At 44.1% G+C, this 25,064-nt stretch overlaps 1 protein-coding gene across 3 annotated transcripts in view; it reads left to right on the top strand.

Moving 5' to 3' along the window:
* Nucleotides 1-25,064, top strand: part of orc3 (origin recognition complex, subunit 3) — a 276,501-nt gene that overhangs the window by 143,128 nt on the left and 108,309 nt on the right. For 2 of the 3 annotated variants that reach the window (XM_072499784.1, XM_072499783.1), the window contains exons 2-6: nt 189-243; nt 11,337-11,434; nt 14,727-14,871; nt 22,115-22,219; nt 23,266-23,429. In XM_072499784.1, coding sequence (XP_072355885.1) covers nt 189-243; nt 11,337-11,434; nt 14,727-14,871; nt 22,115-22,219; nt 23,266-23,429 — 567 coding nt within the window. The remainder of the gene's footprint in view (nt 1-188; nt 244-11,336; nt 11,435-14,726; nt 14,872-22,114; nt 22,220-23,265; nt 23,430-25,064) is intronic. The other variant, XM_072499786.1, reaches the window with a different exon arrangement.

Here is a 25,064-nt window from a genome sequence, read left to right as displayed (position 1 = left end):
TTGAAATATACAAGGTCCTGAGGAGATTGGAAATGTTAGCTCTGTTCTCACCCACGGATGCTGTCAGGCCTGATGATAATGTCCTGCATTTTCTGTTTTTGTTTCCGATCCCAGCGCCCGCAGTAATTTGCTTTTATACTGTGTGTCTGCAAATGGTTTGATTTTTTTTTCTCCTTTTGCCCATACAGGGTTGTTTTGTTTTCAAGCCGAAAGACTCCAGAAAGAGAAAGAGACCTGTCACAGGTTTGTACACACTGGTTTAATTCGACAGAATTGTGTGCAGCTCATGTGTACAGTATCGGGTAAATGAGTACTGTGTTTTATAACAAGGTGCGCTCATACGTTCAGTGACATTCCATATTTTGTTTCTACCACTTATTTGTTTCTGTTGTTGTCCACAAACTTCACGCTCCCCACCCACAAACAGTTATCCTTCCACAATAATATGCAATAAATGCTCATTTTAATAAAAGAGATTATTCACGAAGACCCCACCTACTCAACCTTGCCCCTTGCCTGAGGTGTGGTGATCTTCAGATTAAATCACCACCAGTCAGCACTCCCTCTCAAACAGGAAAACAGCCTGTGGTCATCTGAGACCGTGGTGAATTTACCTAAACACGTTTGAAGTGAGTTCTGGGATTTGTAGTGCTGATTTTTCCTGACTGGCTGCTCGTCCAAACTGACTCGGATAACAAATTAGAGGTGGGCACTTAACAGCTGGGGAATGGGAATGGTGCGCATGAGGCTGTAGGGATGATTTCTTTCCAGATGCGTGCCCCCCAGTAGCACAGTGGCCAGGACTGTGACTACTTGCAGTCTCCAGATTCTAAGTCTGGGATTTCAGGACCAGTCAAATATGGTGAGTTGAGGGTCTCTGGGGAAGTGAAGCCCAAGGCGGGTGAGCAGTTATGGGGTGGCAGTGTTGGATGAGGGGGGTGGGGGGGGTGCATTGACAAGGATCACCCGAGTGAGGGGGATGCTTGATGTAAGGAGACACATGTTCCCTCCTCCGCTCTGCCTCTTCCCACTTACAGGGCAATTGATTGTAAAATTATAAACCCCACTCTCCTGTATTGTTATTCAGAACAATTAATTTTGCTCATTGTAGATGTGCACAAGAAAAAGAAAGAAGAAGTTGAATTTGTAAAGCACCTTTCATGTTCCAAAATTCTGTAACAGTCACATTGTTGCAAATAACAGCAGAGCTAAATTAGACGACCATAACCTTTGCACTAAGTAGCCGTTAACTCAGAAGATCGTTTTTATCTTTCACTGGGCTTGTGTGGGTTAAAACTGGAAGCAAAACCAATAATAGCAGTCATTTAAAATTATATTCTGTAAAAAGTGAAAATATGTTAATTTGCTTTTCCTCCCCCTCAAGTCTGACCGAACCATTTTAAGCCATTCTGCATCCAGGCTTTGCCTAAAATCGTTTTGAAGCTAAGCTATGCAGGTCGAGGTGGGCATCCTCTTACTGGAAATGTTTTTTCCACAGGAGGAAGAAGTTTGTGAAGTGTTTGGAGGGAATGAAGATTAAGAAATTGAAGCAAGGAAATGTACAATTTATTTGAAGTCTTTAATATTGTAGACTGCCACCATTTAAAATTGGCTGCCCTTGAGGAGACAGACTGTCTGCTACTACCTTCCTTTATTGATTGCAACGGGTTTACACAATGATAGGTGTGAGATTCCACAAGGATGAGGGTTGAGTTTTGTCCTGTAATTACTATTGGATTTTTCCAAAACTGTAGCCAGCATGCGAATCATGTGACCTGTAGCAGTGATGTTTTTCGGTCCAGCAAAGTCCTTTTTTAAATAAGCAGAAAGTAAGGTTTGATTTACACAGTTTATGATCAAAGTGCAAGTAGTTCCTCTCTTTTCATTACTAACAATGTTGCAACTTTGTCCAGCGGCCCATTTTGAAACATGGTTCAATCTTACAATTAGATAGTCTGATTTCTCGCGTCTCTTCCATGGTTTTGGCAAATCTGATCACTCTCTTGCCTGTATCTGCATTGTTGATTCTGCCTCCTCATCCTTTTCTGCCACTTTCTTTGCTCCTTTTCTCCATTTTGACTCTCCTTTTGCTTCCACTGTCTCTCCCCTCTTGAATGCGAGTGAGCATGATACTATGTGATATGGAAAGCATCTGCCAATGAATGCAGACTGCATTACGGTGAGGGTTGTGGAGGAAATGGGGCTCTCCGTGGCTACCTTTCCATCTTCTTTCCCAATCATTTAAGCTTTCAGTCACCTTTATTAAACCCCACCCATTAATCTTTCCACTGCCTGTTGCCCTCCCTATCGCATACTCATCTCTGTCCCTACTGCTTCCTCTTTGAATAATGCAATCCCTCACCCCATCTTAATCTTCCCCCCTCGAAAATAACCCTCACCTGACCAGCGGAGTTAACCTGATTGATCTCCTCGTGAAGCTTGTGGAATACGAGCTTCCCTGCTGATAGGTGGATTCCCATCAGCTGGGGCTCCCAGAGTCAACCCCTAAAAGCCAACCCGGTTGGAAATAAACCTCCTTTTAGGTTCACCTTCTCAGGTGTGCTGATCTTTTATACTGGCGATGAGGAAAAACTAAAGCTGTGATTCTGGACGTCCAGACTGCACTCTATTTCCTCAAGGAAGCAAGGTCGGAGAGATTTTTAAAATTATGCTTTTGGGAAGCAAGAGGCCTTTGATGCAGGCGTGGGGAATTGGGCCCAGTATACAGGTGCAGTATTTCATCGGTGTGGGAGATGACAAAAGCCCACCAACGACTCTACTTTCTCAGAAGACTAAGGAAATTTGGCATGTCAGCTACGACTCTCACCAACTTCTACAGATGCACCATAGAAAGCATTCTTTCTGGTTGGATCACAGCTTGGTATGGAGCCTGCTCTGCCCAAGACTGCAAAAAACTACAAAAGGTTGTGAATGTAGCCCAGTCCATCACGGAAACCTGCCTCCCATCCATTGACTATCTATAATTCCCGCTGCCTCGGAAAGGCAGCCAGCATAATTAAGGACCCCACGCACATACAGCCGGGGGCGTCATTATCGACAGCGAATGCGTTGCCCTGGTCGGTGACACAAGTACCCCGAGCCAGGGCTCTATATATTGCCCAGCCCAGACTTGCATGTAACTAAATTGCATTAAAGCACCAAATGTAGCCTCAATAAAGATCACCACCCAAGTAAATGGCCACCCCTTGGATATGAAAATAGATACAAGGGCTGCTCTCTCGGTCACTGCACAGCAAACGTTCTGGAAAATTCATTTTGGGATCCAACACCTGAGCCTAAAGGACACTAAGCCATGGCTGACAATGTATACTGGAGCACTATTAATGATTATTGGGACAACAATGACCCCGATTACCCACGGACAACAATCGGTTTGACTGCCACTGGTCATGGTGCAGGGGCCTGGACCCAGTCTTCTGGGCCGCGACTGGTTCCCGAGTCTCCAGGGCCGCAACTGGTTCCCGGGTCTCCACCTAGATTGATAACAGATCTTTATAACAGGTACAGGCAGATTGAATGAGGTTGTGGGAAAATACCCAGAAGTCTTCCAGGACAGCCATGGGAAGATAAAGGGCCATGGCTAAAATTGACCCGGATGCCCAACCCAAGTATTTCAGGGCCTGCCCAATCCCATACGCCCTGCTGTCAAAGGTGGTAGACGAGCTGGACAGGCTGGAGAACTGGGGGATTATTTGCCCAGTCCAATTGGCAGAATGGACAGCACCAGTAGTCCCGGTCCTGAAGCTGGACAAGAACGTCCGCATTTGTGGCGACCTTAAAATGACGGTCAACAAGGTCTCCCACTTGGGCAGGTACCCCATGCCACGCGTGGAAGTTCTATATGCGAAGTTGGCTGTGGGCCATTATTTTACGAAGCTGGGTATGAGCCATGCATACCTCCAGCTGGAGTTGGACACAGTGTCCAGAAAATATGTAACCCTTAACACCCACAGGTGACTGTACCAGTACACCAGGCTCCCATTTAGGGCATTGTCCGCATATGCAATTTTCCATTGAGTTCTGGAAGGCATTCTTCAAGGGCTCCCCAGGGTGCCTGTCTACTTGGATGATGTGTTGACTATAGGAGACTCTGCGAAGGAACATCTAGCCAACCTAGAAGTCCTCTGTCGATTCTCAGAAGTAGATAACTACCTGAAAAGAGGAAAGTGTGTCTTCCACGCAAGACAAGTCATATACCTGAGAATGATGGGTTTCACCTGGTAGAAGAGAGAGTCTGAGCCTTCAATCGCGCTCCAGCGCCAGAAAATACGACCATTCCTCGAGCTCGTTAACTATTACAGTAAATTTATACCAAACCCAGCAACCACACTTGTGCCTCTACATGAGCTCTTAAAGATGCACCATAAATGGCATGGAAGGTGTCACAAGAAGAGGCATTTGCCAAAGTAAAGTGCCAGTTTTTGTCCTCCACGCTATTGATGCACGAGAAAACCCATCAAAATTGTTGATACTCGCGTGCGATGCCTCCCCATATGGCATCGGGGCAATGCTGTCCCATCGGTGGGACAATGGAACAGAGCAGCCGATATCATAGAATCATAGAATTTACAGTGCAGATATGCTACTCATCACGAACCTTGGCTGTCGCAGAGCGCTGTTATGCTCAAAATTAAAAGGAAGTACAGTCCATGACCTTTGCAGTTAAAAGGTTTCACCAATACATTGGCCTTTCACACCTTTTGTTCTCTCTGGGGACTGCCATTAGCACTCTTTCCCCTTGGTTTCTGTGGCCATTAGCGCCCGGTTTCCTTGGGTTTCTGTGGCTATGACTCATCTTTCATTCTCACTCCACAGTATAAATATTTCCCACTTTCTCTGTCTTTAGCTTTGACAAAGGGTCACCTGGACTCGAAACGTTAGCTCTTTTCTCTCCCTACAGATGCTGCCAGACCTGCTGAGATTTTCTAGCATTTTCTTTTTGGTTTCAGATTCCAGCATCCGCAGTAATTTGCTTTTTATCACCAATACACCTTTGGATGTCATTTCACAATAATCACAGACCAAAAGCCCTTATTCGGCCTTTTCAAAGAAGTCAAAGTGATACCGCCAATAGTTCAGCCAGGATCCAGCTATGGGCATTACTGTTGGCCGCATATGAATATACTTTTGAGGAACACCCTGGCACACAGTGCACGTGGATGCCCTTAGCCGAATCCCACTGCCTATAGGGGGCGCACGTATAGGCAGCCTGCTAGGAGCAGACAATGTTGTAGCAGACGACCCCCCCCCCCCCCCCCCCCGGGTCTGCTAGGAGCAGACGATGTTGTGTTGGCACTTAATTTTATGAACATGTCTGTCCCAGCCCCAGTCCAAGGCACAATTGCACCATATCATCCTACATGGAGGACCAAAAGGGGAACTTCCAGACCAACTGTGAACATTTTGCAACTAAACAACAGGAGCTTAGAGTAGAGGACGGCATTCTCCTGTGGAGAGCCTGCATGGTAGTCCCGAGGCAAGGCCAAAAAACCATTTTGCTGGACTTGCACAGTGGACATCCAGAGGTTTCCAAAATGAAGGTGTTTGCCAGGAGCTACGTGAGGTGGCCAGGGTTCGATGGTGTTATCGAGAGGTTGTGCAACAGTGTGTGGCATGCCAGAAACATCCAAACCCCACACCAGCACCTTGCTCCAACCATGGGAGTGGCCATGCACTTCTGGGTGCGTTTGCACGCCGACTTCGCTAGGCCCTTCCTGTGGTGAATGTTTCTGCTGCTGTTTGATGACCACTCAAAGTGAATGAATGAATACTGGATGCTTTCCACCACCTCATGAACCACCATATCGAAGCTACGCCAATCATTAACCATTCACAGTATCCCAGAGGTGCTTGTCACCAATTACCGCACCCCCTTCACAATCGTAGAACATAGAATGCCTACAGTGCAGAAGGAGGCCATTCAAGCCAGGGGACACAGTATATGTCTGGAATTTTGGGACTGCCGTCCGATGGATACCGGGGACCATAGTGGAGAAAACAGGACCAATCCAAGCATGTGGAACACTTCAAAGGCAGGATGCCCGCACCAGAGGTAACCCCACCAGACGAATCAATCCCTCATCTCCCTTGTCTTACCATCTGTAAACCAGGTGGCACAACTCTCCAGGGCCCAGGTCTGCAAGAGATGGAAAACTCTCCATCAGCTTTTGATACAGAATCCTCAATACTTTACGAATGATCAGAGATGGATCTCCAACAGGACTCCTTTGACGGTCGACGCGAAAATGGCATTTCCCCAAGGTGTTAAACCCCCCCCCTCCCCCGAACCCATCCCCACAGCTGTTGGAAGCACAACTACGGGCAAAACAGCAAAGGAGGATCTCCCCTGCACCCAGCAACAGATGGACTGCAGAGGGGAGGGATATAATAACCCTCTCGAGACCCACGGGGATGACCCGATTGATCTCCTGTCGGGCTCATAGAATACGAACTCCCTCCTGATGGGCAGGGGCCTATCAGGTGGGGCTATTAGAAGAGCCGGCCTAGACTGGGACCGGTAGTCCCAGTTGGGACCTGTGGTCTGTTGCGCTCTTTTCTTTAGGTTGTAAATAAACCTTCTTTTGGATTTGCCTTCTCGGGTCTCTTGACCTTTTATACCCTCCACCCTAATCATCCCTCCCCCCCCACCCCATCTTATTCATCCTCCCTCCCCTTATTTACCTTCCCCCCCCCCTTGTTTATCTCCCCCCCCCCTCATCTTAATCTTCCCTTTGTTCCATTGCCAATCACTTAATTCTTAAGCCACCATCCATTCTACATTACTCCTGACCATGCCTTGCCTTTCCCTACAATCATTTTGCTGTCCCATTCTTACCCTGAGGTTTGCATCAATTCCGAATTTCTATTTTTGCGGCCTGGCCTTCCATTTGCCTCTCTCTCTCTCTCTCTCATTTTAGTTTAATTCCCCTTTTTAAAGTTTATAACGTACAAAATAAAATAGATGATCCTTCCATGAAGACTTTTTTTAGTTTAAAAACTCTGTTTTGGAAATCTGTCCATGATAGCTAGCATGCGACCATAAAAATTACTTTGGATATCTGGTAACCAGGTGCACAATTAACTTCAACTCGCAAATCGGGGCAAAAATAATCAATTCTGCGACCAGACATTTAGGAGACTGATAACTCCACGTTAAAATCTTAAGCAAGGATTTAAAAGACTAATCAAGGGGTAATATATTCAAACTAATTTTAAAAAAAAATAATGATTTGTTCATAGGATGTGGGCTTCGCTGGCTAGGCCAGCATTTATTTCCCATCTTTAATTCGCTTGAGAAGGTGGTGGTGAGGCCGATGGAGCCAGACGACCACCCAAAGTTCCACTTCCAGGGTGCTTGCAAGTATGGCGTGAAGGCCATAATCATCGATTCTCGCACCTGGGAGATAATCGTTGACGACGGGAAAATTATCATCTGTGACTGCAGCAGCGAGGCAACAGGCATCAACAACCAAGACACCAACACCTGATAACCACTTCACATGTGGCAGAAACTGCCTCAAACCATCAGCAAAAGTGCAATATATGGTGCTACCCCATCCCGATTGGACTTGATTTGCCATGCATCATCATCGTACGTAGATGGAAAGATGCAAACGACAACTAGGATATTTTCTTGAGAACTCTTCAGTACCTTTTGCGCCATAGGTATTATCGACATTGTTTCTCCATGCACATTTCTTGAGTTGGCCAGAGGTGGTTGCTGCTTTCTCTGCATCTGCCAAGTCCTGCATCAAGAGACAAATTGCCTGTCACTGTGGACTCAAGTAGCAGAATTTACAAGCCACCCGAGGTGGCGTCAGTTTTCTTGATGCTTATAGTCGGGAGAACAAGCTACAGGCATTGGAGAGGCCATCCATATGCCCCATTTATTAAAATGTATTTATATCAGATGCTTATAGTTTCAACTGAGTTGTCAGAACGGTACGGTGATAATCAAGGGGGAATTTTAATCTACATATAGACTTGGAAAATCAGATGGGCAAAGATAGCTTGGATGAGGAGTTCATAGAATCTTTTTGAGATAGTTTCTTAGAACAGCATGTTCTGCAACCGACCAGAATACTAGGCATGGTATTGTGCAATAAACCCATTATGAAGGCACCCATAGGTGGCAGTGACCATATTATGATTGAATTTTCCATTCAGATTGAGGGAGAGAAGAGTGTGTCCAAGACTAGTATTTTAAACTTAAATAAGGGTAATTAGGAAGCCATGAAATTGGAGCTGACTGAAATGAACTGGCAAATGTGCTTAAGGGATAAATCGGGCAGACATTTAAAGGGATATTTCAGAATACACCGATTTGACATATTGTAATGAGAAAGAAAAATTCCATGGGGCGCGCTCATCATCTGTGGTTAACTTAAAAAAGTTAAAGACAGTAAAGAAACTGAAAGAAAAAGGATGTATTTGCACAAAGACAAGTGGCAGGTCTGAAGATTGGAAAGAATGTAAACAACAGCAAAGACTGACAAAGAGATTGATAAGGAGGGAAAAACTAGAATAAGAGAGAAATATAGTTAGTAATATAATGATGAACAAAAGAGTTTCTATAGATATTTAAATACGAAAAGAGTTACTAAAGTGAGCGTTGGTCCAATAGAATGTGCGTCTGGGGAATTGATGATGACAGATCAATTAATTAGGTATTTTGCATCAGTCTTCACTAGGACACAAGTAATGTCCCAGAAATAGCTGTAAATTGGGAAATGGCAGTGAAGGAGGAACTCAGAAAAATTACAGTCACCAGTCTGCGGTCTGACAAATCCCCTGGTCCGGATGGACTTCACCCTAAAGTCTTGAAAGAAGTGACTAGTGAGATGGTTGAGCATTGGTTTAATTTTCCAACATTCCCTAGATTCCGGGATGGTTCCATTAGATGGCAAAGATAGCAAATGTAACTCCTTTATTCAAAAAGAGAGGGAGACAGAAAGCAGGAAACTACAAGCCAGTTAGCTTAATATGTCATCGGGAAAATTTTAGAATCCATTAAAGATGTTAAAGCAGGATACTTGAAAAAATTCAAGGCAATTGGGCAGAATCAACATGGTTTTGTGAAAGGAAAATCATGTTTAACCAATGTATTGGAGTTCTTACAAGGAGTCACAGGTGCTGTGGTAAAGGGGAACCGGTGGATGTACTGATTTGCAGAAGTCATTTGATAAGGTGTCACATCAAAGGTTATTGTAAAAAATAAAAGCTCACGGTGAAGAAGACCATAAGATCATAAGACATAGGAGCAGAATTAGGCCACTTGGCCCATCGGGTGTGCTCTGCCATTCAATCATGGCTGATATTTTCTCATTCCCCATTCTCCTGCCTTCTCCCATAACCCCTGATCCCCTTATTAATCAAGAACTTATCTATCTCTCTCTTAAAGACACTCAGTGATTTGGCCTCCACAGCCTTCTGGGGCAAAGAGTTCCACAGATTCACCACCCTCTGGCTGAAGAAATTCCTCCTCATCGCTGTTTTAAAGGATCATCCCTTTAATCTGAGATGGTGTCCTCTGGTTCTAGTTTATCCTACAAGTGGAAACATCCTCTCCACGTCCACTCTATACAAACCTCGCAGTATCTTGTACCTTTCAATAAGATCCCCTCTCAAACTTCTAAACTCAAAAGATACCCTCTCATCCTTCTAAACTCGTGAAGGAGACGTGAGGAGGCTACAAATGGACATTGATAAATTGAGTGAGTGAACGAAAATCTGGCAAAGGGAATATAACGTGAAATTGTCAATTTTGGCACAGAGAATGAAAAGAAGCTTACTACTTAAATGATGAGAGATGGCAAAGCTCGGAGGTGGAGAGGGAACTGGGTGTCTTATTGCATGAACCACAAATGACTAGTAAACAGGCACAGCAAGTAATGAGGAAAGCTAACAGAATGTTATTGTTTATTGTGAGGCAAATTGATTACAAAATAGCGAGGTTATTCTTCAGTTACACAGGGCCTTGGTGAGACCACATCTGGAGTATTGTGTACAGTGTTGGTCTTACTTAAGGAAAGATATAAATATTAGAAGCAGTTCAGAGAAGGTTCACTAAGTTACTATCAGAAATTGGCAGGTTCGCTATTCAGGAGATCTGGCTAACCACATGCACATGTTCTGGTCTGTGCCAAGCTTGTGCGTTTCTGGGTCTCCTGCTTTAGCACCATGTCAGCGATTCTGAAGATTGAGCCGGAGCCCTGTTTTTTTATATCTGGGGTGTCGAGACTCGCTTTGCTGCATACAGGCATGGGGGCCAATGTTCTGGCCTTTCCCTCGCTGATTACCCGGAGGCGAGTACTGCTGAGGTGGAGGTCGTCATCTACACCCAATGCCTCGGTGTGCTGGGAAACCTGATAGAGTTGCTACCTCGAGAAAGTCAAGTACACCGTGAGGGGAGCAATCAAGGGGTTCTATCGGAGATGGCAGCTTTTTAGTGTTTATTTCAAGGAATTGGTCACCGTTAGTTGATCAGGGGGGAGAAGAGAGAGGGGATTGTCTTTAGTCGGGTTATTTTATGTTTTTTTTGTTTTTAATGGGTGTAACTGTGTTTACTCTTGTTCTGTATTGTATAAAGTGAAAAGTGTGACTAAAAGTATTTTAAAAAAAAGGAATGGCCACGTTTTATGAGGAAAGGTTGGAGAGGTTAGGTTTGAATTGACTAGTGTTTAGAAGAGGAGGCGGCAAAGTGATTGAAACCGTTAAGATCCTGAAGGGTATTGGCAGGAAGGATGTTTCCTCTTGTTGGAGAATGTAGACCAGGGGTTACTTTCTAAAAATAAGAGTTCATCATTTAAGACGGAAATTAGGAGAAAATCTTTCTCTCAGAGGTCCCGAGTCTCTTTTCCACAAAAGGCAGTGGAAACAGAATCTTTGAATATATTTAAGGCAGAGCTAGGTGGATTCTTGATTAACGAGGAGAGGGGGGGGGGGGGGGGGGGTGGCGGCTGTCTGATTGGAATTTTAGTAAGAATTGCAGTGAAATCATTTATCCACTTCTGTTGTTATAAATTATAACCTTCCCATATGAAGTCAAACTGAACATGGCTGAAATCTACCCTGGTTCACCTCACAGTAAGTGCGCCGATTGGAGCTTTTCGTCTGTATTGTGCAAAGAAGGTGTCCACTGAATAATGCAAAGGAAGTGGAGATGGCTGCATTGGCTATTAAAGTTTTCCAAAATATTTATTTCTTAAGTCTTGTGTGGTTGAACAGTTGGTCAGAATGTGACTTATTGCTCAGTTATAATACATTCTAGTGTTATTTATTCTGACTGAGTGCACACTCTGCTTTGTATATTCCAGCTGACCTCTTTATTAAAGGCAAAGCTGATTCCGAGAATGACAGGTTGCGGTTCAGTACTTATGAGTCACTATGGCAACAGATGAAAGCGGAAACCGAGGTAAGCTCTTTGATAGGAGTCTGGCTTAGGCTTGAATAATGCTTTGGGCAGCATGAATTTAACTGAAGGTGTCATTGATTGGTTTGTGTCAATCATAAAATTGTGCTTTCCATTTGAGCTTCCTCCACTTCACTGGATCTTTGTTGTGCTTCTGTCCAATTAAATGCAGTCTCGGTTCACTATATTTAAGTGTGCTGCCAATCTAATTTGGTACAGATTAGTCAGCTAATTTCAATAGGTTTTATTGGACCTACGTAATTTTAAGTTTGCTCTTGATATAAAGGGGGAGAGAGAGAGAGAGAGGGCAGCACGGTAGCATTGTGGATAGCTCAATTGCTTCACAGCTCCAGGGTCCCAGGTTCGATTCTGGCTTGGGTCACTCTGTGCGGAGTCTGCACATCCTCCCCGTGTGTGCGTGGGTTTCCACCGAGTGCTCCGGTTCCCTCCCACAGTCCAAAGATGTGCAGGTTAGGTGGATTGGCCATGCTAAATTGCCCTTAGTGTCCAACCAAAATTGCCCATAGTGTTGGGTAGGGTTGCTGGGTTATGGGGATAGGGTGGAGGTGTGGACCTGGGTAGGGTGCACTTTCCAAGAGCCGGTGCAGATTCGATGGGCCGAGTGGTCTCCTTCTGCACTGTAAATTCTATGTAAACTATGTATGAGAGAGATGAAAGGGAAAGCTTGGTCATTAAAGGGAACTAATCTACATCAGGCACCTTTATAATCTTGTCGAGCCTAGAGCAAGGGCTGTGTACCTTTTGGTGCCACTAGCCTGTCACTTGCACTTCAAGTAGTGGCAACCTGCTGATAGATGCTTAGTGTAGCACTCCGCTGCTGTCTAGACACTTGATACTTTACTGGCATCAAAAATAAGGAACAACACCCGCAATCTACCATTCTTACATGATTGCATTGGAATATAACTTGATACCACTTTGTGACATCTTATACATTGTGCTTTTATGCCTCTTTTATTTATTTAGGTTAGGCTAGCATTTATTGCACATCCCTAATTGCCCTTGAGAAGGTTGCCTTCTTGCCCTGAGCCAATGTGTTTGTAGGTTCATCAACAGTGCTGTTAGGGAGGGGCTTCCAAGATTTTGACCTAGTGTCAGTGATATATTTCCAAGTCAAGTTGGAAGATGGTGTGTGGCTTGGAAGGGAATTTGCAGGTGGTGGGGTTCCCATGCATCTGTTGCCCTTGTCCATCTAGATGATAGAGGTTACAGGTTTGGAAGATGTTGTCAAAGAATCCTTGTTGAGATACTGCAGTGCATCTTGTAAATAGTACATACTGCTACCACAGTGCACTGCTAATCAAACGTGCTGCTTTGGCCTGGATGGTGTTGAGTTTCTTGAGTTTTGTTGGAGCTGCACTCATCAAAGTGGAGAGCATTTCATTACACTCCTAACTTGTGCCTTGTAGATGGTGGACAGGCTTTGGGAGTCAGGAGGTAAATTGCTCGCCACAGAATTCCCAGCCACTCAGCTGACCTTCTAGCCTCAGTATTTATATGGCTGGTCCAGTTCAGTTTCTGGTCAATGGTAACCCCCAGGATGTGGTTGGTGGGGGATTCAGCAATGGTAATACTACTGAACATTGTTGTGAGTTTCTTTTTCTCTGTCTTTTCCTATGGCTCTGTTCCAATTATGGCAATCAGTGGGTTTACCCTTCTTTCTTTTGATATCTATGTTCTAATGCTCAGAGTTGCCAGGTATTAAATGATACCACCACAAGGTTCAACCGGCTATCAATCAAAGAGCCAAACACCGGTTTGTTAGTTCAAGGTCAAGGGTACTTTAATTACACACAATTAGTCATGCAGCATAAACACTACTAGTTAACTACACCTATCAACTAAGTCAACCTGTACTTAACTCCGGGCACCCGGCTTAGGTCAGCGAAACAGTGGCCGCTGTTCGATTCTGGATCTCTCGGGTCCGAAGGAGTAACTGCTGCTCAGCTAGGCTCATCCGTCTGGTAGCGAGCGTTGAACTTGGACTTGCTTCTGGTGTTGCTGCAATTGGAGATGGCCGTGACCGGGGTACCAGGTCCAAGAGAGGAGGAACATATGGCGAACTCTTCTTCTTATACTTGGGGGTTTTCGCGCTCTTTTGGGCGGTCCTTCAGTTTGGACCCCACTAATTGGGTGATCCCTGATCACTCCATTCGATTCCTAACCAATAAGTGGGCAGGGATCTGGATGGCTGGGCATGTCCCAAGCGGTCACTGACCCCGTTGTTTACGTGACCCTGTTGTTTATGTGTCCCCTGAACAGGGAGTGGCGCCGAAATGTCTGGGACTGTACCGGTCTCTCGAGTACCAGTCCTTTGTTCTGGTGAAGATGGGCCATCCAATGCTAATTGGCCCATCAAAATGCTAATTGTTCGGAGTTTCGATACCGTCTGGACTCCTTGGTTGTAAATATAGATTTTCAGGCTCTGAACCTGCCTGAGTCTTGGCTTGGCAATTTTACCCACCAGGCTTTGCGAGTTGCTCTGTCCCTAGTTGTAAGTGGCCATCCCAGATGGCTACAACATCAAGGAAAGATTCTTAGATTCTCTCTTGTGGGAGGTGGTCGTTGCCTGACACTCGTGTGGCACAAAATGTTGGCAATAGAATCACTGCAGTGCATAAGAAGGCCATTCGACCCATCTTGTCTGCACCGACCCTCTGAAACTTAGGGTAAAAATCCAACATGCCTTTCTGATGGCAGCTTCCAGCAGACCCTTTAAATACCCTGGGTTGGCTGCCGACCAGTACCATGGCATATGCTGTCGTCATGAATGATGCCATTTTTTTCAGAGCTCTGAAGAAGAGTCATATGGACTCAAAACATTAACTCGGTTTTTCTCCCCACAGATGCTGTCAGACCTGCTGAGATTTTCCAACATTTTCTGTTTTTATTTCAGGTTTCAAACACCTACAGTATTTTTCTCTTAGTAATATCCTGGGATAGAATTTCTGCAGAGTTTTCCCATTTGCCCCACTGTAACATTCCAGGGTTGTGAGTCCTGAGGTGACTTAAAACGTTGAGTGCTGGATCCACACACTCCGTAGGGCAGGTAGTGTTTGATGAGGCGGGAGGAAGGGTGGGACGCTCGGAGTTTGGTACTGTTCTTCCGCTGTTTGAGCTTAGCCTCCACCTGGGTCTGTCGGAGAATTTGTAATAGTTAGCACCTTCGCAGATACGGTTTGCAGGGTCGTTTTCTTCATTGATACGAGCACTTAGGTGTTTTTTTCAGATGTTGTTTTCAGGCATTATACTTTATGTTTTTTGTTAACTATAGAGATTGCAAGAGAATTTAAACGAGAAGATATTTGATAGTTTATTATCATTTATTAAAAAATCCCACATTCAACTTCATTCAAAACAAAATGATTGGAGCTATCGGATGCGGTGCTGTGAGATTCCCACAGCAGCAGTTGTTTTGGGTAAGTACATTGATTTCTGATATCAACTGACAGAACTAAATTCATATACTAAAGATTAAAAAATAACAAAACACTAATACTAAAAATCTGTGCGGCAAGTGTTGAGCTGGCGAGAAAACACCTGAAAGAGATGCACAGGTAATGTTTTGCTTGAGACAGTATGATCAAAAGTGCTTAGATTTGAGCCATCTCATTTTTTTTTTAAATAGCGTGGGCTACCTTTTTAATTCTCGAACAATAGCCCAGCCAAACTTCATTCTCCAGCATCCTCATCTCTCTGGCTTCAATCTGGGCTTGCCTTCAATAACATTTTTAGCCCAATGGCCTCCTCAAGGTGAAAGGTCTCACTTACGGAACTACAAGGCATAAGTCCCATCAATGCCTGCCCTTTTGTAGGATATGTGGCGCACTGTCTTCCAATCTTGGCAAACATCAGCTCCTCGTTATATCAAAAATTGCATTGTTGCTACTACTGGTTCTTAGTTTGATCTTGCGAATTTCATCAATTACGTTTCCAGTTTTCAACCTTGCTTCCCTGCATTCGGTATAACTCTTCCCTTCCTTAAGTTCTTTCACGATATCTCTGGCTATGGGCTTGTAATAGATGTCTATGGGAAGCCCATTATTTCAACTAGCATTGCTGAAATTTTGGTTCTTTCCACTCTGCTTCCTGCAAAATTTCCATACATTACTTCCAATTCCAATTCCTCCAGTGGATTATGAGATCAGGAAATAGAGGCAGAGAATCTTACCAGCTTCAACATTTGCCAGGCAGCTTTACTACCATTTACACTATAAGCCCACTGCCATTTATGTCACACCCTCCTCTTCCCACTTTGCTTTGTGTTGGGGCCAGCTTTACTGCAGTACCCTTTCACCACCCAGCATCCAATTTTCTTCACATGGCACTTGATGGCTCAGTATCAGCAAGTTCTTTCTATGCCATAACCATTCTATAACTCTGATTCAACATGCTCACTTGTGTATTTGCAGTATGGAACCTGAATATTACTAAGAGAGACATGTCGCCAAAGCCTTTCGTCTTTCACGTGTCAAAACAAGCACAAGAATGCAAAATTTCAAACGATCACAGCAACTATAGAAAAGGGGTTTAATGGGGAATATGAGGTTTCCCCAAGCTATTCAAAAAAACACAAGGTTTGGATATATCCCTTTAGTTTGCAGAGAATGGCTCCCTGTGTATCAATATTTACCGCTTCATCAGCAAGTGTGTAGAAGATTTTGTGCCAAAGAAGGTAGTATGTACGTTTCCCAACCGGAAACTATTGTTTAATCGGAAGATTCACTCCCTACTGAAGGCCATGTCTGAGGTGTTCAAGACCAGCCATCTTGACCTAATCAAGAAATCCAGTTACGACCTCCGCACAGCCAGCAGGGATGCCAAGAGACCATGCCAGACTAAGCTAGAGTCATAGAGCAACGGCCCGGACTCCAATTGGATGTGGTAAGGCCTAAAGAACATAACGGGCTACAAAGTAAAGCCGAGTAGAATCTGCGGCAGCAGCGCACCCTTGCATTTAAATCAATGCATTCTATGCTCGTTTCGAGCAGGAAACCAGAAACTGTTGTTGACTGCCCCAGCAGCCTCGGACACACCCATACCCACTGTCACAGCTTCCGAAGTCAAATCGGCTTTCTTGAAAGTGAACCCTCGGAAAGCCATAGGTCCTGAAGGAGTGCCTGGCCGTGCACCCAAATCCTGCTCGGTCCAACTGGTGGGTGTGTTCGTGAACATCTTGAACCTCTCCCTACTCTGCTCCGAGGTTCCCACCTGCTGCAAGAAGACCACCATCATACTGGTGACAAAAAAGAACCAGACAACGTGCCTCAACGTCTACCATCCGGTGGCCTTGACGTCTATCATTATACAGTGCTTCGAGAGGTTGGTCATGAGACACATCAACCCCATACTCCCAGAATGCCTTGATCCACTGCCATTCGCATACTGCCATACCAATCCACAGCAGACGCCATCTCCATGGCCCTACACTCATCCCTGGAGCATCTCAACAACAAGGATTCCTACATCAGACTCCTATACAGCTCCGCCTTCAACACCGTAATTCCAGCCAAGCTCATATCAAACCTCCAAAACCTAGGACTTGGCTCCTCCCTCTGCAACTGGATCCTCGCCTTCCTGACCCATAGACCACAATCATTAAGGATAAACAACAACACTTCCTCCACGATAGTCCTCAATACCGAGGCTCTGCACGGCTGCGTACTTAGCCCCTACTGTACTCCCTATACACACACAACTGTGTGGCAAAATTTGGCTCCAACTCCATCTACAAGTTTGCTGATGACACGACCGTAGTGGGTCGGATCTCGAACAACGATGAGTCAGAGTACAGGAGGAGATAGAGAACACAGAGGCGTGGTGTAAAGACAACAATCTCTCCCTCAACGTCAGCAAAACTAAGGAGCTAGTCATTGACTTCAGGAAGCGAAGTACATAACTCTGCATCAAAGGTGCCGAAATGGTTGACAGCTTCAAATTCCTAGGGGTGCACATCACCAAATATCTGTGTTGGTCCACCCACGTCAATGTTACGACCAAGAAATCACAACAGCGCCTATAATTCCTCAGAAAACAAAGGAAATTCGGCATGTCCACTTTGACTCTTACCAACGTTTACAGATGCACCATAGAAAGCGTCCAATCTGGCTTCATCACAGCCTGGTTTGGCAACTGCTCTGCCCAAGACCGTAAGAAACGACAGAGAGTCATGAACACAGCCCATTTCATCACTCAAACCCGCCTCCTATCCATGGATTCTATCTATATCTCCCACTGCCTTGGGAAAGTGGGCAGCATAATCAAAGACCCTTCCCACCCGGGTTATTCCCTCTTCCAACCTCGTCCATCGGGCAGGAGATACAAAAGTCTGAGAACAAGCACGAACATGATTTAAAAGCAGATTCTTCCCCGCTGTTACCAGACTCCTGAATGACCCTCTTATGGACTGAACTGATCTCTTCACACATCTTTCCTACTGAGTAGTACTACACTCCGTATGCTTCACCTAACGCCTGTGTCTATGTATTTACATCGTGTATTTATGTATGTCCTATATTTTTTTTGTGTATGGAATGATCTGTCTGAACTGTACGCCTAACACATGACAAATCAAATCCAAATCCACTTTGGGGCATCAGTGAGGCGCAGTAGAACATAGAACATTACAGCGCAGTACAGGCCCTTCGGCCCTCGATGTTGCGCCGACCTGTGAAACCACTCTAAAGCCCATCTACACTATTCCCTTATCGTCCATATGTCTATCCAATGACCATTTGAATGCGCTTAGTGTTGGCGAGTCCACTGCTGCTGCAGGCAGGGCATTCCACCCCATTACTACTCTCTGAGTAAAGAACTTACCTCTGACATCTGTCCTATATCTATCTCCCCTCAATTTAAAGCTAATTTAAAGTTCATGGAGCTGATGACCTAGGTCACTGTCCGTGTGGAGTTTGTACATTCTCCCCGTGTTTGCGTGGGTCTCACCCCCACAACTCAAAGATAGTAGGTGGATTGCCCACGCCAAATTGCCCCCTAATTGGGAAGAAAGAAAATTGGGTACTCTAAATTTATTTTAAATCCAAATCCACTTCTAGGAAGCTTTACAAGCTCAACTGATTATCTTAGAAGGGGAGGCAGTGGCATAGCGGTAGTGTCACTGGACAGTAAGCCAGATACCCAGGGTAATGCTCTGGGGACCCAGGTTCAATAAAAATCTGGAATTAAAAGTCTAATGATGACCATGAAACCATTGTTGATTGTCGTAAAACCACATCTGGTTCACTAATGTCCTTTAGGGAAGGAAATCTGTCGGCCATACCTGATCTGGCCTACATGTGACTCCAAATCCACAGCAACGTGGTTGACTCTTAATTTGGGATGGGCAATAAATGCTGGCCCAGCCTGCAACACCCATCCCATCAACAAATTTTTTTAAATTCTTGTTAGTGGAGCTATTAACACGCTCAGGATTGTTTAGCAAGTGCATTCCGATCATGGAATCGTTTTGATTTTGGTTTTGCAGCAAAAGGAATATGCACCTTTTTTGAATTACCAGGAAACTTGGGAAGCTTGTGGTTCCTTATTGCTCACTCCATGGCAACAACTTGGCCAATCAGAGTGGACTTGTCAACCAATCAGCACCCTTTTCTCTTGCATTATAAATTGTTGTAAACATTTGAAATTGGGAATTTTTGCATTTGTCCTGATGAGTGCAAGACGAAAAGTCTCAACAACATGTCTCTCTTTTCAGCAATACTTGAGGATTTGCCATACTTTCTTGTTCGCTTGTATTGTGTTCTTTAGTTGAACGATTGCAGGACTTCAGTTCCAGCCTGGAAGACATCAAACTTCAGATCTCATTTACGATATTTTGAATTTGTTTTTTTCTTTTACTGCTGTGTTTACGAATGCAGCTTTGCCAAAATGATATTTTAAGGACATTGTCAGTGAATGGAAACTTGAAACATTATTCCTTTCTATAAACCATAGCTCCCATTTCTGAGAATGGAAATTGCGAACCCGTGAAGATTTACTTTGGTCTTAACTTTTCTCATGCTAAGGTGGGCTACAGCGGAACTATAAATATATGGTTATATTGTCTTGTCTGCTACTTTAGTGGAAAGATGTGAATAACTGCACTTCAAGTTCACGCCTACTTCTTTCTTAACAGTAGAACGTGGATGAAAATGTAATCCCCAGTGATCAGTTCCAACATGCTGATTAACAAACTGTTCTACATCTCTTTTATTGCTATGTGTTACAATCACAGTTGATGGTATAACTGGGCAGGAAGATCCCAGCATGGAACACTAGCTCAAAAGACCATAACTTATTATTTTTCATCAAAAGTGGAGCAACGGAGTTTTGACAATAAGAAAACAAATATTCATTAAACATGAAAAAATTGGAATATAATCCTTTTCTCCCCACTCCCTTAAGTTAACAATTGCACACCGGTTTTAAGATTAATACGGAAGACACAGTACATTTGAAGCTACAATGATCTCATTGATACACAAAGTTCTTTTATAAAACACACAGATTGGCTGTGGTCAAACACACACTCCACTCTGAACTCAAGTTAGTGTCTGTGAATTTCTTATCGGAATCCCCCTAGATGATTGTCATCTGAGCGTTTCCAGGCTCCACTCACTGAAACACATTTTAAAGCCGCCTCTTGCAATAAGGTTTTCAATTATCAGGTTGCACTCTGAGATCAACTCCACCTTTTCCAAAGGACTCTTTTGAACAGAGCTTCCAGTCCATTTCTACTAGCTAATCCACTCCAGGTTTTATACCAACCCCTTTTAGGATTTCTTTGTCTTGACTGCTTTTACACACACAAATTCCGATATCCAGCCACCGATTGCCCACAATTATTTCAATTAACTTCTCTCAAACTGCAGTAAGATATCACAAATAATAGAACTACTTTAGATATCTTTCTGACTTCTCACTAGCCAGCTCCATTACAGCTCTATGATTTGAAATGAACGGTATCCTGTTCTACTCCCAGTTCCTCTTTGTTCTTTGAACTTCAGGCTCCCTGGAAACTTGCCTTCATTTCTCTAGTTTCCTTAAGTGGCTGTCCTTTAGCACTGGCATTCTTAACCAGTATTCCATTGAGTGGCTTTTCTTCTAGCAAAGCTGAGAGAAATATTCCCTTTCAAGCCGCCTGTATCCCAACTGCTGTAACATACAGCTAAAACAAAAGGAAAGCTTTTTCCCTTTCAAGGGCCTCTTGTTGTCAAGCACTTATATTTATTTTTCACACTATAACTCCCTCAATCACAGTTGGAAATTAACCAACCCCTACACACAAACAGCTTTGCCTAGCATGAATCTAACTATAGGTCCTTCCAGGCACAGAAACAATAAATTAAACCCACTAAAACAATACCTTATTTCTAATGTTTACCGATACAAATATACCTTGTTTCTTTATATAAATTTAGAGTACCCAATTATTTTATTTTCCAATTAAGGGGCAATTTAGCGTGGCCAATCCACCTAACCAGCACATCTTTGGGTTGTGGGGGTGAAACCCACGCAAACACGGGGAGAATGTGCAAACTCCACACGGACAGTGACCTAGGGCCGGGATTCGAAGCCGGGCCTCAGCGCCGTAGTCCCAGTGCTAACCACTGCGCCACCATGCTGCCCTACACATTGTTTAAGATTAACACGGATGGCAGAGTACATTTGAAGCTACAATGATCTCATTAGCACACAAAGCTCTTATAAAACACACAGATTGGCTGTGGTCCAACACACACTCCACTCTGAACTCAAGTTAGTGTCTGCGGATTTTTCATCAGAATCTCCCTAGATGATTGTCACATGAGCGTTTCCAAGCTCCACTCACTGAAACACATTTTAAAAGCCTTCCCTTGCAATAAGGCTTTCCATTATCACGTTGCCTGATCCCTTTAAACTACCTATGTTTTCCTAACCTATGAGAATTTCTTTGTCATCTATCAAGCACAGACTGGAGGCGTGTGGCTGAATTGTGTGCAACCTATCACTCGGTCTGCTCTAATCTAGCCCAAGTGAAACTGAGCACCTTTTCTTTATGAGTAAATACTCTCATTATCATATCATTATCATAGAATTTACAGTGCAGAAGGAGGCCATTCGGCACATCGAGTCTGCACCGGCTCTTGGAAAGAGCACCCTACCCAAGGTCAACACCGCCACCCTATCCCCATAACCCAGTAACCCCGCCCAACACAAAGGGCAATTTTGGACACTAAGGGCAATTTATCATGGCCAATCCACCTAACCTGCACATCTTTGGACAGTGGGAGGAAACCGGAGCACCCGGAGGAAACCCACGCAGGCACGGGGAGGATGTGCAGACTCCGCACTGGCAGTGATCCAATCCGGAATTGAACCTGGGACCCTGGTGCTGTGAAGTAATTGTGCTATCCACAAGGCTACCATGCTGCCCCTCAGAAAGAACTGTTCAGAAATTGGTGATTTTTTTCAAATTGCCCTTTCAATGACTTGTAATGTGACAGGGATCAATTCCTGATTTTTTTTTGGAAGGAGATGAGGCGTTATTTTTGATTAGTGGAATGGGGTGGATTAGTCAGAAGGCCGAGTAAAACATTTTTTGCCATCTCTGTCAAACTGTGTGGTGCATCTCCCTCTCTCTTTTGCAAATGTATTATCTGTCTTGTTCACCTCCTTACCCTGCAGGTGTGAATGTGCCTGACCACGAAATGACATTTCAAAGCTTATCGGACCTCCTGAAACAGTCGCTTACCCCCCATGTGGTTTGTCTGCAGGGCAAGGAATGTACAAGTAAGGGCAGGTCTACTTTGATGCAACACCTAATTTATATTTTCTGCGTGAGAGATTATCTGATACCAGTGTAACTCTAGATTTTCTGCAGCACCTGTGTCCATATTTCCAGTTCAGACTGCATGCACACTGAGATCTCGGCTCTCCATTTGAGTTTGCTTTCCTCATCCAGACCCAGGTTCATACTCCCAAAAGATGCAATGCAAAATGCTTTTTTAAAATTCTGTAATTAGATTTTGGGTTTCTCTTGTCTGTTCAGATTCTGCTTAACAGGTGGTTTTAGTGGGACGGGAAGAACTCTGATAGAAAACCAAGCCATTTTTCAGAAGTGGTTATTTTTGAGAGGAAAGTGGGGAATGAAATTCAGTTAACAACTTCATATTTAGTCCTTTTTAATGTAGTAAAGATGTCCTAAGACACTTCACCAGAACACCATCAGACAATATTTGGCATTGCATCACATATAGACATTAGAACAAGTGACCAAGAGGTTTTAAGAAGCATCTTAAAGGAAGAGAGAGAAGTGGCGAGGTTTACAGGGACAATTCTAGAGCTTAAGATCTAGGCAGCTGAAGGCACGGCGCCCAATAATGGAATGATGGATTGAGTTAATTCAACTTTATTACAAATTGGCTGTAGTGTTGGCTTACAAATATTACTTTAATCAGTTCCACTAAGATTGATTTGCCCAACACCACGTATTTAATTTATTTCTTATAAATGCCACTGCTAGCAAGGAACTACTTTTGACATTTACAGCCATGTGGAGCTGTCACGAGTGATAAGCCACTGAAACTGGAAGTAGTTTCACACTGTCAAACATGATAAAAGGCATTGCAGTTTTACTGGTTTATCTGACACTTATTGAAGGCAACTTAATCTGAAAAAGTGTAAGGAAGAAAACAGCCTTGGAATAATTTGTTCTCCTTATTTGGAAGCACACTATCAAATATGCCATAAAGACCTTTAAGATGGCCTGATTTAGATGTGCCTGATCTAGCTGTGTCAATTACTTTCTGATGATGTTTGTTTATTTTTCTGACTAGCTGTGAAGCAGGTTTTGCAGAAAGTCCTGACGAACCTCATGGGTGGCACTGTGAATGACAAAGAGGAAGATGAGGAGGATATACACCATTCTGTTCACTTCTCCCAGAGAAAAATGCACTGCTCCATGGCCTCCCTCTCTGGATGGTACAATGCTACCGCACAGGTAAATGACAGCAACCACCTTTATTATTATTGACCTATTTCAAACACATGAAGACTACTTAAGTAACTAATGACAGTTAGACTTTTAAGAGCAGTGGTGAATTTTCCATCTCGCCAGTTAGTATTTCAACCCCTAGCAAAATTCTCGCAGTAAAGTCTCAGTGACTGACAGCTGCCATATTTGTCATCCATATTTTTGGAATGTTTGATTTCTGACTGGGTTGGCTAAATGCTTATGCTGCATTCTCATAATTGCCAAAGATAAATCAAGACGTAAAAAGCAAGGAGGGCGTTCTGAGATAAACAAGATCCTATTCTGGATTTGTAAATCGCAAGTAGGATTTGACTCATGGCAAAAATATGGCTGAGTGTTTAGCAATCTCACCACGGAGACAGGAGGTTATGGGTTCAAGCCCCATTCCAGAGACTTTGAGCGTATAGTCTAAGCTGATATTTCAGTGCTGTTAAGAGGGAGTGCTGCACTGCCAGAATACCATAGCTGAGAGTGCGTTCCACGCCCCAACCACTCTCTGAGTAAAGAACCTACCTCGGACATCCCTCCTATAGCTTCCACCATGAACCTTATAGTTATGCCCTCTTGTAACAGCTACATCTACCCGAGGAAAAAGGTCGCTGAACGTCCACTCTATCCCTCTCATCATCTGAAACACCTCAATTAAGTCACCTCTCATTCTCCTTCGCTCCAATGAGAAAAGCCCTAGCTCCCTCAACCTTTCCTCATAAGACCTACCCTCCAATCCAGGCAGCATCCTGGTAAATCTCCTTTGCACCCTTTCCAATGCTTCCACATCCTTCCTGTAATGACGTGACCAGAACTGCACACAATACTCCAAATGTGGTCTAACCAAGGTCTTGTACAGTTGCAGCATAACCTCACGGCTCTTAAACTCAATCCCCCCGTTAATAAATGCTAACACACTACAAGCCTTCTTCACGGCTCTATCCACTTGAGTGGCAACCTTCAGAGATCTGTGGACATGAACCCCAAGATCTCTCTGCTCCTCCACATTCTTCAGAACCCTGCCATTAACCCTGTAATCCGCATTCAAATTTGTCCGCCCAAAATGAATTATCTCACACTTATCAGGGTTAAACTCCATCTGCCACTTCTCAGCCCAGCTCTGCATCCTATCAATGTCTCTTTGCAGCCTACAATAGCCCGCCACATTATCGACTACTCCACCAATCTTGGTGTCATCAGCAAATTTACTAACCCAACCTTCAACTCCATCATCCAAGTCATTGATAAAAATCACAAATAGCAGAGGACCCAGCACTGATCCCTGTGGTCCACCGCTGGTGACTGGGCTCCAGGATGAAAATTTACCACCTGCCACCACCCTCGGTCTTCTCTGTGATAGCCAGTTACTGATCCAATCGGCCAAATTTCCCTCCATGCCATGCCTCCTTACTTTCTGCATGAGCCGACCATGGGGCACCTTATCAAACGCCTTACTAAAATCCATGTATAAGACATCAACTGCTCTACCTTCATTTTTGTACTTAGTTACCTCCTCAAAGAATACAATCAAACTTGTGAGGCAACGCTTACCCTTCACAAATCCGTGCGGACTATCCTGCATTAAGCTGCATCTTTCCAAATGATCATAAATCC

The sequence above is a fragment of the Scyliorhinus torazame genome, chromosome 4, assembly GCF_047496885.1.
Source record: "Scyliorhinus torazame isolate Kashiwa2021f chromosome 4, sScyTor2.1, whole genome shotgun sequence".
NCBI classification, from domain to species: domain Eukaryota; kingdom Metazoa; phylum Chordata; class Chondrichthyes; order Carcharhiniformes; family Scyliorhinidae; genus Scyliorhinus; species Scyliorhinus torazame.
Note: the sequence above shows the minus strand (reverse complement) of the source record. Positions and strands in the feature narration are given on the sequence as shown.